General features: G+C 39.9%; 2 protein-coding genes and 1 pseudogene across 3 annotated transcripts; 2 read left to right on the top strand and 1 right to left on the bottom strand.

Annotated features, from left to right (window-relative positions):
- Positions 1 to 1478: 1478 nt before the first annotated feature.
- Positions 1479 to 9481, bottom strand: tdp1 (tyrosyl-DNA phosphodiesterase 1). Of its 2 annotated transcripts, none has more exons than XM_062419919.1 (16): positions 9374 to 9481; positions 7730 to 8341; positions 7342 to 7385; positions 7006 to 7061; positions 6356 to 6452; positions 6139 to 6173; positions 5389 to 5481; positions 5063 to 5233; positions 4903 to 4981; positions 4576 to 4752; positions 4209 to 4257; positions 3909 to 3975; positions 3531 to 3638; positions 3196 to 3298; positions 2819 to 2924; positions 1479 to 1710 (listed from the first exon to the last, which is right to left on the bottom strand). In XM_062419919.1, the coding sequence occupies exons 2-16, from the start codon at positions 8334 to 8336 to the stop codon at positions 1637 to 1639; spliced, it is 1866 nt and encodes a 621-aa protein (XP_062275903.1). In that variant the 5' UTR covers positions 8337 to 8341; positions 9374 to 9481; the 3' UTR covers positions 1479 to 1636. The 2 variants fall into 2 exon arrangements, with proteins under 2 accessions (XP_062275903.1, XP_062275896.1); XM_062419912.1 differs by having other exon boundaries at positions 7730 to 8338; positions 9374 to 9475.
- Positions 9482 to 11544: 2063 nt separating this feature from the next.
- LOC133981085 (high choriolytic enzyme 1-like) lies at positions 11545 to 12360 on the top strand. Its single transcript, XM_062419974.1, has one exon. It carries the CDS (start codon positions 11545 to 11547, stop codon positions 12358 to 12360), a length of 816 nt encoding a protein of 271 aa, XP_062275958.1.
- Positions 12361 to 15035: 2675 nt separating this feature from the next.
- On the top strand, positions 15036 to 15851 carry LOC133980931 (high choriolytic enzyme 1-like; annotated as a pseudogene).
- The last annotated feature ends 149 nt before the right edge of the window (positions 15852 to 16000 follow it).

The following is a 16000-nucleotide window of genomic DNA, read 5'->3' as shown; positions in this document are numbered from 1 at the left end:
ATTGCCAATGTATATACATTTTTTTGTTGACAGTGTGAGATGTGTTGTTTCAACATGTACTATACTGTTAGAATATTTTTTCCACTCCACATTCATCTTACTTAGTTTGTTTATGTTTCAGGCTGGTTATGTTATGCAGCTCCACTAACTATTCAAGCTGTTTTGTTCCAGCCTTTCCTACACACACTCAAAAATATTCCTGTTATTTTATGCACAACGTTTTAATTACAGTGCAAACATTTAGGTTTTCTCTTTTTATCCATAAAAACTGCTCAAGTTAACCTGATCATACTCCAAAACACCTCAAGGTGTTCTCCCTTGTATCCAAACAGAGTAGAACAAGTCCTGAAAGACATGGATAAAGTAGATTTGTGATGTTTTTTCAGTAAAAGCAACCAACATGTCAGATTTCCTCATGTGCATCAGTGTCATAAAACAGCTGGAGTAACTAAAAAATATGCTGACAATCAGTGGTGTGAACGGGCTGTCTGACAGGCAAGAACAAATGAGCATTGGGGCACTTGGAGTCACTTATAGTGCAAAGATGTCTGAACAGGCCCCTCTTAGACATAATGTATACTGGTTAAATACAGGTTTGAAAAGGTATACTTCAGCACTCAGGGAAAAAAAACACAAGGGCAAGGACTGTTACCCTACTTAGATTACTAAGTTTTACTTGTTACTTGACTTCTTAAGTGTAGCCCTACAGGTGCTCATTACACCAAGACCTGCTTGTTTGTTCTAGCTGCTGAATCAGTGACTAATTTAAACCTGGGAGACCATGGGAACTTGGTGAGTAAGAAAAGCTGCTGTGCTGTGGGTACAGATGGACCCTGAAAACCACCACTTTGTGCACTTAGTGGTAACAAACTAATAAAGCATACAACAGGCTATTGTGTGTTATTCCTGCATAATAAATATGGTACTCCGCACATTTCAAACAGTTGTGAATTTAGGCCCAATAGCTGCTGATGAAAACTAACGTCATGCTGATATTAAGGAACAACTCATACTGATGAATCATCATATTCAGAGCAGCATTCAAAACCAATAAACTCTTTTCTCTGCTATGCAGTAATGATGAACTCAAAGAGCTGATGTACACTGAACTGCCACTAAAAAGTAACTTCTCTAAGTAACCTCAGTAAGATACTGTATTTGCTGCATTTAGACAAAATGTAGCCCCGCCTGACCTCTGATATGAGCTTTATCAGTGGGAATTTGAGTAAACTCATTTGCAGTTGTTTTTTTAAGATTGAGAGAAAAAGATAAGTAAAAAAAAAAATACCGCCAAATATTTTATCAAGACAAACTAATGCTCATAGTACTGATCATTTGGTGCCCTAATGTCACTTAAGTGTACTGGTATCCTAATGTGTAATAAAAATAATTCACATACAGTAATGAGGTATTTCACTTGATACTTAAATCTTGTTGGATTATTAAAAGAAGACCAGCAGTAAACGCCGGAAAATGATTAATGTTTTATTTCTTTTCTACAGGACGGTAAAAAAATATAAAAATATGATGTTAAAGACAGCTAACACAATAGAAACAGTACTGACAGTTACAACCACAGCAGTTTTAAAGTAAGACAGAGATCAGTATGTGAGTGTGAGTGTGAGTGTGTGTGCGTTCAGGAGGGAACCCAGATGTTGCCGTGTGTGTCGGGAGCCTGGTTGTACGGGATGTTCCAGATCCAAGGCTGATCTGTCAACATAAGAGAGAAGAGACGTCAGTAAAATTAGATGAATACCTTTATTTACTCTAAGAGAAAAAGACATGGCGTTACATTAAATGGAAAGGCAAAATCGGCTTGGGCTGAGAGTAGAAAAAAACTGTTGGAAACCAAATGTTCAGAGCAGTCTGAAGCCACGGGAATAACTTCTACATACATTTACCTCATTATTTAATACTTTGGCTACATTTAATATAAACATCCAACATTATAACACTATATGATTAAAATAAGGAAAAGTATAATATATATTTCCTTTAATATGAAGTGGTACCTCTTGGATCACATCATTCATTATTAGCATGCATTGATTTTAAATCATGCAAAATTATCTGATTAAAGTTTGAAAAAAAAAAATGTACTAAGGTGTGTCTCAGTGACACTCAACCATCTATTTCTTGACTTGTGTATCAAACTAAAAACAACATGACAGACACAGAAAGTGGCCATGGAATTCTCTCCCCTGACGTAAAGTCCTTCAGTGTGGCTGTATTCCAGTTTCTCTGATAACTAAACTCTGGAGAACTGCAATGAAGTATTACAGGAAAACTACTAACCCATTCAACAACTTTTCCATAATATGTGTATTTGCATGATTATTCAAAGTGAACTAAATATAAATATGGTGACGCCTGGCTTAGCTGAAGGCCAGGAGGGCCACCGCGCCCCCTATGTGTTTATTTTCAAAACAGCACTGACTGACGCTGACAGTTTAGACAGTTTTTTTTTTTTACAACCACTTTAAACTCATCGCATTGCTGATGTAGCCATGATGAGCTTGTTTCTTTGTGTTGTTATGGTCACTTAAATACCACAGGAGGTCCCTGTGACTGCACTATAGTCTTCAAAGGAGGTTTAACTGAAGTTTAAAACAACTATATATCCTGAAAAGACTACACAGATGTATGAAATCTGACATGGGAAAAAAACAGCTTCTATTTTTCTAATTGCTAATAGAAATGAGTACAAACAGCATTATAACACAGATCATGTGGTGCTTTAATCACATATATGACTTTGAAAGGCCCTGCTCTAAACTGCATCTGAGCTAGAGTCAAACACACACACGTAGTCCTGTACCTTTAGAAGAGTAGTGTGTGGGGGGGAGGTCAAAGGGCACAGGAAAACCAGAGGAGGATGAGGAGGCAGGAAATGGATTTTTGTGAACAGGAAAGGTCTTCATGTTCTGTAAGGAGATAACCATCACACTAAATGCACAAGTTCTGCAAAGTCATACACTTCAGTAACATTTAGAAACCATTAAGAACAACTTCCCTTATTTAACACACTAACACACACAGATAGTCCTTTTTCTTGCAGAAGAATATTATATGTACATTGTGTGTGTGTGTGTGTGTGTGTGTGTGTGTGTGTGTGTGTGTGTGTGTGTGTGTGTGTGTGTGTGTGTGTGTGTGTGTGTGTGTGTGTGTGTGTGTGTGTGTGTGTGTGGTTCTTACAAAGGCAGACGGCAGGTAGAGGACTCCCAGCTCATATGATCGAACCATCACCTGAGTGTTGTTCTTTTCTAGTGCACCCCATGCTGCTTTAGACAGGTTGGCACTAAACACACACACACACAGAGAGACAGAGAATGTATAATACTGTAAAACATTGCTATGGATAAGGAAAAGATCACTGTTATCAGGGTGGAGATGGAACCTGAAACACGACAACACTGGTTGGTTTTCACATAAACTTCAATGGTACCATTTCTCAAATCAGTTATCACAGCAATTAATAAAATAATGTTAGATACTGTATAAATGAACAAATATGAAGCTAGCACACACACCTCGTGATGACGATCCAGGCCAGCTGAGTGAAATCTGGCGAAGCCCTAAGGTATGTCTTGATGTGTGGCATTGCATGAGTCCTGCCTGTCGAGTTCGCCTTCCAACGGCTACACACACACACACACACACACACGTTAAGCTTGAAGAATAGAGGTTCAGTAGAATCTTTAATAAGCTAGTCATTTTGTTCATAACTATCAAATATTAGTGGTCTACCTGCAAGACACTGTAGTGGAAAATTAACCAATAACAAAAGTGTTGGTTAATCTGAAGGGACATGCGTGAAAGGATAGTAGGATCAGTTAGCCGACTGCAAATGAAGTACCACCGTACCCTTACAGTAGGGCTGAGTTTGTTATGTGTAGAAGTGGACTTACTGGAAGTAGGAGTGGAGCCAAAGTTGTTTCTGAGCTGTCTGGATGCTGTAGGGAAGAGATCCCCCCGCTGGAGGACAAAAGACGAGGTACATCACAACCAAAGACATCAATTTAAAATCAGTCAGACACTTAAAGTAGAAAATTATGAGGCTAATGGTTAAATGAATATATGATCAAGAAAACAAGCTTCCAAAGTTAACCTGCATTTATTAAAGTGCTGTTCATATATGTAAGTAACAACCAGGATACACAACATTATAACAAGTGAATATTTTAAATGTTTAAAAAAAACATACTCACCAGGATAGCCTTCCAAACTAGTCCTCACATCATCTACTGATGGATATACCTGCAAAACATCATCCCATTGGTTACTTGTTTTAGTAATTCAGAGCACTCTAATCTTATTTTATATGTTATGTTTGTATTTGACAAGAAAGATCATAAAGTGATCAGTCAGCAGAAACTATTAACACATTGTTTTTAGGCAATGAAATGTCCAGTAAAGACAGTGAGAAAGTGTAAAGATTTCTGCCATAAACCGCAGTAGTAGTATTAGAAGTAGTGGAAACCTTTATAGCATTATTTTGTATGTCTTTCCCATAATATCTGAAAGCCGCATCATACTATCAAGGGTCCACATAAGGTTTATGTTGATGGAACGTACCAAGTGAACAGGGGGGTCTGGCCTAAGAGAGTTCTTCCCCAGTGTGGTCAGGGTGCGCTGAAACTCCGCCGCCAACCACTTGGTCTTATCCAGTCCCATGGAGCCGATGCTGGAGAACTGGCCGACCACAGGCCACCGCTCCTCACCGGGAATAGGGTCTGCGTGGTCATACAACAGCTAGGAATAAAATGAGAGGGAGGGGAAAGAGACCCCAGTAAGAGAGTATCCAGATGAAATGTAATGACACATGTAATTATCTAGAATTCATGCTAAATGACAAAGAAGAAGAGGAGATGAGGAGAGCAGGAGAAAACAGGAAGAACCAACCTTCCTCAGCCTCAGGTGTCCCCAGCGCTCCATGTCTGCACCAACGTACCTCCCTGGGGTTGAGCCGACCAAATACACCCTAAAGACAGACACTAATATTAGTCTTATTTCAACAGCAGAAGTCTGTATCACATATGCGCGTATGTGTAACTTTACGTGCCTTGTCTCTGACAGGTCATGCTCTTTGATTCTTTGGATCCACTCTTCTAGCTCTGGTGCGCGGTACGATGCCAGGTATTCCAGCATGTCCCTCTTAAAGAAGGTAGGCGACTCACCCGCAGTCGCGCTGCTGCCCTTTGGTAACCGTGGGAACAGGGGGCTCATCCACATACTGAATTGGGAGGGGAAAAAACCCAACAGATTACCATAACCAGTCTTTACATCAGGTTATCATACAACAAATATCAAACTACTGTTGAACTCTTCTGTTAACACTCAGCACGTTGGAGTTGTAAAACACTTGGTTGGTTATATAAAAATTCTTACCCTTGTGTTTTCTGGTACCAGTCAGCTCTGATGAGGTTGGAGGTGAGAATGATGACTCTGAAGCCTTCCTCATACCACAGCAACATCATCTTCCTGTTCATAGACAGAGGACAATTACCTGCTGTATAGAACAGTAAGAAATAGTACACTACAAGACTTTTAATATCTACTATATAAGACAATCATGCATAATGGTACATTCTGCAGTTAACAAAACCACTGTATCTGCCAGTCAGTAACTCAATGTTTAATTTCATACAGAATGTGCAATGTTGAGTGAGTGTAAAGTCATTAAAAGTTAATACAGAGTGCAACGGTTAGCAATAAACACATTGTGACTCGTTATAGCAGGAAGCACACAGGTGTAATAAGTAACATTAATGACGGCTCAGTTCAGTAATAGGAACTGGCTCATCCACATGTAATGCACTCGTTATTAAGGTTATTAATTATACCTGTGTTTTCAAAATGTCTGCTATGAAAGGGTGATAGTGTGCTGACTAGTTTAGCCCCAATAATGCAGGTATAAAAGACAAAAAGTTTAGTCTGTAAAATGACAGACACTAGAATTATATTAGGGACAGACAACTATGGACACACCCTCTGCTGGAAATAAGGATTTCCATTTTAGACAAGTGTCCCACAAATAATTTCCGACTGAGCTCAACTAGTGTCAAGCCCATTATGTTTCAGCTAGAGACAATATCAGGAAAGCAATACCAGCAGACAGGAAACAAGAGAAACGCTTACGTGTGGTGAGTTCCAAAAGCAATATCCAGCTTGGCCTGTCAGGGAAAGTCAAACTCTTTAGTCCCATTAAAAACCATGATCCAGCATGGGTATCCTACTTTGCACTTCAGAGTTTACAATACATACTATCAGCTGTATAATAAGTAATTCACATTTTAGTGGTGGTGTTTTACAATAAAAAATATAATAAAATAAAATTGCAGTGGTGAGTTTGTACCTGGCAGAATCGAACTTGAGGGTAGGGCTGAGCCTGCTGCACCAGTCGGGCCTTGGCCTCCCTCTTATCCCCATGGACGATCAGAACTGGAAGGTCCCTGAAAACACAACGCAGAACCAAAGGGTCACATGGGGGCATATTTGACCTGATAATCCCCAGTATCATCACCTTCCTTAACTAATATGTGTAGTGTGTCACCTTGATTTAACATCTGGTTATTGTTTTTAATGTCCCATTATTGATGAAAATGTTCTTTGTAGAGCCTTTTCCAATCTGAGAATAAAATCTAAAAATCTGAGGAAACATAACTAAATGTTGGGAATAAAAATGACAAAAATAGAGCTCCATTATTTATATATATATTTATTTATCACCCTTGAACAAAATCATGTTAAAATCTTTTTACCTAGCAATGCAAACACACTCCAAAATATTAACACTGTGATTTTTTTAAATAACTAACTCATGTAAAGCAAGCTCAGGAAATGCTTACTTCAGTAAATAATACACTAGAGGTCACTGTTTACTTCAGTTACATAAAATGTCAAATTTCCTTTTGTGAAATTCTGGACATCAGCAGCATCCTGCTAATCAATATATAATAAAGGTATGTTTGTTATAATGTGATGATAGCAATGAAGAGACCTTACCTAAACTCTGGTGGGTACTGCTGAACCATCCAGGCAATATCAAAGCAGTAGTTGAACTGTGAAGGAAAAGAGTGTGTTAATGGCAGACCAGAGCACATTGATAAAATATGTAAAAAAAACCAGGACATAACAGTGTTTTATAGCAGAGGTGCAGCGCCTCTCCTGAAACCATCTCTGTCAACATCATAAAGAATACTTTAAGAAAAAATGAAATAAACCTTCAAGGAAAAAGAACAGAGGCTATATTTAGATGAATATCCATCAAGATCTGGGTGTCTTGCCACCTCAGTTTAACAATGTCCTGGGAGAGACCCTGCAGTTTGTGTGATTGCTCACCTGAACGGATTCTTTCAAGGTCCCAAATAATGGAGACAAGATGTCTAGAAGAAAACACAAGTCATTGGATTGGATTATTGGATAGAACTGTTTTAAATGACTGATGACAAGAGAGGATTGGTATCTTTTTGGCAGTGGTGGAATCCCCAAATCAGCAGCCAGGCTCAGAAATAAAGGAGGTGAGGTAACTGGGGGATTAAAAGTAGGACCTTCATTTGACTGGAGGGTCTCTAAATAGATCTCTCTGGTGCCCTTTGATAAAAATGAACTAAAAGTAACTCAAGTATTAATAGAAGGCAGTGATCTTTGCCAGTTCATCCTCTTTTTGTCCCTTAAATGTCAAACCAAACTTTCTGCACCAAACCTAATTAAACTGAACTCCTCTCACCTCTGATGTGCAGAGCTCCGCTGTTATGCTTCCTGTCCAGGCCGGTGACCTTGTTGAGGTAGAACCTGTATGTGTCATTCAGGCAAGGAACACTGGATTCAAAGAAGTCCTCGGGCTCATCGATATAGTAGAACCGGCCGTGGGGGCTGGGAGGACGCTCATTCTCCACCTTCGGTTTCTTAGCTTTGGGGCTCGGAGGCTGCCTCTTTGGTACTTTACTGACACTTTTCCCATTGGCTGCATCATCATCATTATCATCATCACTATCAGAGAGGGCCCAGCCTGATCCGTCTGACACATCTTTCTTCCGCTTTCCAGCCAACGAAGGACTGGACTCGTACTTGACTGGATTCAACTGGTTCACTGCGGCTAATTGTCTGGCCTCAGAGCCAATGAGAAGCGAGGATACAGGAGCTGGTTCTGGTTTCACCTCCACACTGGCTGTTGCTGGTTCCAGTTTGGGGGCGGGGTGAGAGTTAGAACAGTGGGAGCTGTCAGATACTCGGTGGGACTTTGACATGGTAGTCCCAGAAGGAGGAAGAACCTCATCATCGTCATCATCACTGCTGGAGATGGTCCACTTGCCGTGTTGACTATCCTGAGACATGCCTGCTAGGAGATACAGCAGGATGGTAGTGGGTTATGTTCCCTAACATGTAAAAGACCACGTACACTACATTTATGACTTTGAATTTACAAGACAAATAAGCTTTGAGCCAACTTATTCTATAGAAACAGGGTGGAAGTTTCTGGAACAGTTCCAGTGCATTCAAACCATGCTGGTGGTGTCTGTGAATACATCTGATTCAATTTGTGGTAATTCTTTTAGGAAAATGAAGAACTGAGAGCTGTCTTTAATAAAGGACCTTAAAGTGGGTAGTGGTGTAAAGTATTTAATGTGGTAGTCTACAAAAACTTGTTATTCTCTCTTTTGGTCTTCCATGGGTCTTCCAGGTGGCTGATGTGAGTTTTTGTGAATATGAAGTAGGACAAATAGGAAAACCCTCTTCAAGTAGTATTCGGAGCTCTTCGGTTGGTTCACATTTCAAATTACTGTAAAAAGATGTATTTTCAAGTTATCTGAGATTACCCGGATGAAGGCGACAAGCCAAAACACGTTGGTCTGTTAATAAAGTTATTTATAGGCTACTACAAATGTTGCTGGAGCTTTGACTTTTCAGCCAACTTATTCTACCAATCTGATGGTGATCTTAGACTGTGTATAACTACATTCCTTAATGAGATTGAAATGGCGCTGGAGGATGTTTGAGGTTGAGGAACTCAAACTGAATAGTGAGAACTTCTGTTTTAGGCATGACTGAAATACACCAATCGAAATAACATCGGGGATTCACTAAGTTTAATTTTTGTTTTTCTTTTGGTTTGTTTGTTTTTATTGGTGGTGTTCAACAGTGTAGCGCAAATGTCGAAATATTACACGTGAAAACCTGTTAACAAAGTATGCATGCAGACGTGCAAAAAACCACAATACGCAATACTAAGGAGAAACACGCGTATTTATAAATGGTCAAAATATGGAACTATGCAGCAGCAGATGCACATTTCCGATAAAAAAAAAATCCAAGTTCTGCAATGAGTAAATGACAAATGACTGATTTCATTAGAGCTTGACGTTTGCTTTACCAGCCAGAGAGGAGAGCAGCAGCAGCAGCAGCGATGATGTGAATGCAAAGTCTCTGATTTGTTTTTAATCCACCGTTCAGCAAACTCCATACAATATTCGCATGTAACAAACCAGAGTGCAGGACGTGCTCATGGTTTATACGTCCGAGTTGAAACTCCCATTTTTTTGTTCCGCCGCGAAGAAGCTACACCAGACGCTGCTCGTATGTATCAAGACAGTAAAAATGACAAACATATTTAATAATGTGATACATCCTATAAGCTCCGAATACATACAAATTATGGGAAGAAGTCTCTTAGCTCTTACGGCTAACATAACTCTCAGCAGTGTGTGTTTACAAAATGCCAGAATACTCAAGATTCAAGATTTGAAATTCAACAAACTGCACCTTTAACTGCTGGACACACGATATATCCTACTTCACTGTTGAGTCATTTTCTCAGTGTTTGTGTACTGCAGGCTTCAACTTTCCACATCACACTGTTTAAATTGCATGCTGGACCAGGATTGGATCCAAACTAGTTGTGATGTCACAAATCCTGCTGGTAGGCTCACTCCTTAAATTTAGATAATCTCCAAGCAAAAAGAAAAGCTTTCCTCCTTCAGCAGATGAAAGTGAAAACATTCTTTTAGTGTCGAACTCTGCACAGTGAAGCACAATCCTCCAAATGAATGAACAAGTACAAAGAAAACATTATTAAGTTTAATGCAACAGTTATTATTACAACACTGAAGTTTAGCCTTCCCTTAGTAATTATTCTTTAATAATATTATGTAAATATTTTGTAAATATATATTGATGAATAGAATTTCATTTAAAAAGTTAATTGTGCTGTCATTAGCCACAAGGTTGATTTTTAAAGGAAATAATGAAGACTCATATCTTCACATAGTATTTTGGCTGTATCATTTGTTTATAGATATATAGTAACAGTTACGTATTCTGATGAAATCAATATGAGACTGATTCATTGATCAAATTGAAAATTTAATTCAGGGTTTAATGTTTCCTCCGGATATTACAGATTTTTCTATATGGAGGCAGTGACCATTATAAAAGGCTTTACTTTAACTTTTATATTTGATGGTATAACTGAATAAAGGTAATACATTTGGTATTTAATTAAATATATAAATAAGTGCCACAGTAATGTAAAGATATACATTATTCAGCTTAAACTGACGACCATATAAAATGTTTAGAAAAACATGTCCCACCCATGTTCATCAATAATGGACAGACATAACAAACCTTGTTTCAGTTTAAGACACTGACACTCATTTCAAATCATTCAACATGTCACATACTGTAGGCCCTATGTGACATCCCCTATGTCATATGAACCCAAAATATGTTTGCTTTAAACCCAAGGTTGAGGATTCACTCAACTTTAACTCTGAAAATGTAATTAAGCATTTCTCTGAAATGAACTGACTCATAAGCATCCCACCAACAGAAATAATGTAATTGAAAATATTTGTCAACTGTTCAGAGCCCCCTCACTGGATATGACACTATAAAATGTAAAAAGTCACACCATAAATGTGAACTGCTCACAGCATGATGATTGTCCTTTCTACAAGTGCTGCTGTGTGCGGTGTCACACACAAATCACATCACAATGTAAAGTCTAGGGGTCGAAGGGAACCAAGACCCCAGGAAGAGCGCCAGGCTTTGAAGCTAATATGACATAGTGGCTAAACTATGTCATTACAACATCACACGATGCTATTGGGTCCAAAAGACTTTTTGCCATGGACTGACATTGTGAAAGAGACGTCTGTAAATCAGCAGATACATTTTTCTGGTAAGAAATAGGGTATTCAATTAAACATACAAATAAATATCGCAACAATGTAAAGATATACATTAGTCAGCTTAAACTGACGACCATATAAAATGTTTAGAAAAACATGTCCCACCCATGTTCATCAATAATGGACAGACATAACAAACCATGTTTAAAAAGTAGGTTTGTCTGTGGAGTCCTCCCTTCAGAGGTTTGTTTAGGACTAACAGTGTGGACCCCAACCCATAATCCTCTGCAGACACACCTGTGGAGGAGAGTATAAAGACCCTGGACTGACCTGAGTCAGACATCAAGCTTCAAGGAGTCTCTCCACAGCAGATCTCCACAGAAGCTCCACAGACACCAGACCCACGTTGAAGATGAATCCCTCTGTCAGCCTGCTGCTGCTGCTGCTGCTCGGCCTCTCTCAGGCAGATCCTATCCAGGAGGAAATCAGTGGAGAAGGTCCTCTCCAGGAGGAAGACATCGAAGATGAGGTGAATGATGACACTGTTGACATCGGCACCAGAATTCTGATTTCCAACAATGCCACCAATGAGATCCTGCTGGAAGGAGACCTGCTGCCCCCCAACACCAGAAACGCCATACGATGCAGGTCCCAGAGCTGCCTGTGGAGGAAGGCCTCTAATGGCCAGGTGGTGGTCCCCTTCACTATCAGCGGTCAGTTCGCCAACTGGGAGAGGCAGAAGATTGAGAGAGCCATGAGTGGCTTCCACAGAAGTACCTGCATCCGCTTCGTCCGCCGTAGTAACCAGCGCGACTTTCTCAGCATCGAGAGCAGAGGCGGATGCTTCTCGGCTCTGGGCAGATCAGGAGGCAGGCAGGTGCTCTCTATCAACAAGCAGGGCTGCCTCTACCACGGCATCATCCAGCACGAGATTATCCACGCTCTGGGCTTCCAGCACGAGCAGACCAGGAGCGACCGTGATGGCTACGTCAGGATCAACTGGCAGAACATGGACCGAGCGATGGCCTACAACTTCCACAAGCAGAACACCAACAACCTGAACACTCCTTACGACTACTCATCCATCATGCACTATGGAAGAACAGCCTTCTCCATCAATGGCAGGGACACCATCACCCCTTTCCCCAACCCCAGAGCCCAGATCGGTCAGAGGCGAGGCATGTCAGGCTGGGACGTCAAAAGGATCAACCTGCTCTACAGATGCTAACAACACTGCTGACCTGCTGACCCCTTCACAGCCAAAGATATTATTTAGGAAAACAAAAGCTATTATGACCTTGCAGTTCCTGTTACCAGATTCTTTCAATATATTCAGATAGTAGAGCGTAAGATGAAGTCTAAAAGTTGTCTAAAATGTCTTTAATAAAATCAGTGAAAAATGTCTAATTACTGTTGTCTCATTTTGTCACACCATATAAATAATTATGTTATTTTACCAATAATTATATAATATAGGAAAAGGATTTCCATGACACTTTCATTTTCCAACCACTAAGCTAAGTACCTTAACCCTTACATACTGTTCATATTGAAACTCATAATTAGTCTCTACACCATTCACATTCATAAATTCCCCATCAGTCATTAATAAATGTTTGATTAATATCAATTTAATTCTTTTTGATTAATCTTGTGGAAAAAAAGACATTCACAATCACTATTTTATAATCCAGGAGATCATTTTATAGAATATGATGAATACAGCAAACATGTTTGAATGCTGATTTTGGATTCTTTTAATAAACACAGATTAAACGACTACATTTGCTTCTATAAAATCAGCTGCTAAAAAAAAAAGCATTTTATTTCCATCTCTGTATACTGTGGGTCACATTAGGAAAAGTCTATCTAAATTAAATTTTAACTGCTCTCATATGGTAAAAAAGAAAAGGAAAAAAGGAGGGGGGGGGGTCAAATTTGACCCTGAACAATATGTAAGGGTTGAATGTAAATATCAATACAGCCACATTTGAATTTGTCACACAGTGCAGGATAACCTGACAAGAAAACACATGACAGGACAAGGTTCAGACTCTGGATAAATTCATCAGATTAAATAATGAAGCATCATGAATTATATTGAGCACTATACTAACATAGTTACTCTCTGACATAAACCTTGTGGTTGATGATTCAAACATTATTAACTACATTTCACATGATATCATGCCAAAGGTGACATTTTGTCAGATTGAGTTTACATTAACTGAACCAAACTGACTTGACTTGAATTGAAAATGTTAAGCATTAAGACTATTTTTACATAAATGCATTCAAGACTCTTTTAAGAGTTGTTTTATTTTAGTTTTACTAATGTCTTTTTAAAGTCTCCCTCAACTCAAAAATGAGTTTTGCTTATTGTTACTTCATATCAGGGCTGTGCAGAGACCTTTAGAGGGGCAGGTGCTCAAGGTTAAAAAGGGGCACATGGAACAAGACTTTAAAACACCATACACTGACATCATTTACAGCATAATTTACAATCTGTTGAATTATAGCAACTTATATTCAAACAGACTGTAACATGAAGTTTTGAAACAAATCGTATCATACTAATTCATTGTCCCCAACCTGGCGAAATGGGAGGGGGACTATGATATTCTCTGTACTGTGCGTGTGTGCCCTGTTGGCAGTAACATGTTCTTTCAGTTAACAAATCCCTTAATATAATCATTTTAGAATCAATTTAAAATCACAGGAGTTTTATTAAGCAGTGCAAAATCACTCAGCTGTCTCATTTCAACTATCATCAAATAGCATCTCAAATGTTTCTGTCTGTGTAACCCCATCATGAAAATGATATTTATAATCACTGCTTGTGTTACGGGTCCCAAAGATAGTACCACAGTAACAAATGATTGTTTTTTTATGCACCTTCAGTTTTTCTGAAAACAAAGATGACGTGTTCAGACACAAACCATGAGTTTCTCTTCCCAATTTTCCTTTTATTTCAAAGTGGTGTGGACATGAAATCATATTCAAAACTCTCCCTAGTGCATAGTGTTTCTTTGTTTCAATATTTGTTGTTTGGTTTACTGTCCTTGTTTTGTTGTAGTCAAGTCCAATAGTGTGGTTTCTCCCTTTTAACTCCCAGTCTGATCCACCACACTCTTTAAACAAAGTGAACATTCATATTTGTTCAAGTACAACTTCATAGCATCTGTGCTGGCTCAATAGCCATTATTACATAGTGGAATTAAATCAGGTTACACCATACATACAGTTTTTAATTATTTGGGCAACATAAATCCACAAACTTTCACTTCAACCTAATTTTAGAAGTTTAAGACACTGACACTCATTTCAAATCATTCAACATGTCACATAGGCCCTATGTGACATCCCCTATGTCATAGGGAACCAAGCCACCAGGAAGAGCGCCAGGCTTTGAAGCTAATATGAAATAGCGGCCGAACTATGTAATTACAACATAACATGATGCTATTGGGTCCAAAAGACTTTTTGCCATGGACTGACATTGTGAAAGAGACGTCTGTAAATCAGCAGATACATTTTTCTGGTAAGAAATAGGGTATTCAATTAAACATACAAATAAATATCGCAACAATGTAAAGATATACATTAGTCAGCTTAAACTGACGACCATATAAAATGTTTAGAAAAACATGTCCCACCCATGTTCATCAATAATGGACAGACATAACAAACCTTGTTTAAGAAGTAGGTTTGTCTGTGGAGTCCTCCCTTCAGAGGTTTGTTTAGGACTAACAGTGTGGACCCTAACCCATAATCCTCTGCAGACACACCTGTGGAGGAGCGTATAAAGACCCTGGACTGACCTGAGTCAGACATCAAGCTTCAAGGAGTCTCTCCACAGCAGATCTCCACAGAAGCTCCACAGACACCAGACCCACGTTGAAGATGAATCCCTCTGTCAGCCTGCTGCTGCTGCTGCTGCTCGGCCTCTCTCAGGCAGATCCTATCCAGGAGGAAATCAGTGGAGAAGGTCTTCTCCAGGAGGAAGACATTGAAGACGAGGTGAATGATGACACTGTTGACATCGGCACCAGAATTCTGATTTCCAACAATGCCACCAATGAGATCCTGCTGGAAGGAGACCTGCTGCCCCCCAACACCAGAAACGCCATACGATGCAGGTCCCAGAGCTGCCTGTAGAGGAAGGCCTCTAATGGCCAGGTGGTGGTCCCCTTCACTATCAGCGGTCAGTTCGCCAACTGGGAGAGGCAGAAGATTGAGAGAGCCATGAGTGGCTTCCACAGAAGTACCTGCATCCGCTTCGTCCGCCGTAGCAACCAGCGCGACTTTCTCAGCATCGAGAGCAGAGGCGGATGCTTCTCGGCTCTGGGCAGATCAGGAGGCAGGCAGGTGCTCTCTATCAACAAGCAGGGCTGCCTCTACCACGGCATCATCCAGCACGAGATTATCCACGCTCTGGGCTTCCAGCACGAGCAGACCAGGAGCGACCGTGATGGCTACGTCAGGATCAACTGGCAGAACATGGACCGAGCGATGGCCTACAACTTCCACAAGCAGAACACCAACAACCTGAACACTCCTTACGACTACTCATCCATCATGCACTATGGAAGAACAGCCTTCTCCATCAATGGCAGGGACACCATCACCCCTTTCCCCAACCCCAGAGCCCAGATCGGTCAGAGGCGAGGCATGTCAGGCTGGGACGTCAAAAGGATCAACCTGCTCTACAGATGCTAACAACACTGCTGACCTGCTGACCCCTTCACAGCCAAAGATATTATTTAGGAAAACAAAAGCTATTATGACCTTGCAGTTCCTGTTACCAGATTCTTTCAATATATTCAGATAGTAGGGCTTAAGATAAAACTAAAACTTGTCTAAAATGT

This window comes from Scomber scombrus, chromosome 1 (genome assembly GCF_963691925.1).
Source record: "Scomber scombrus chromosome 1, fScoSco1.1, whole genome shotgun sequence".
In the NCBI taxonomy this organism is placed as follows: Eukaryota; Metazoa; Chordata; class Actinopteri; order Scombriformes; family Scombridae; genus Scomber; species Scomber scombrus.
The sequence above is the reverse complement of the archived record's forward strand: the minus strand, read 5'-3'. Positions and strand labels throughout refer to the sequence as shown.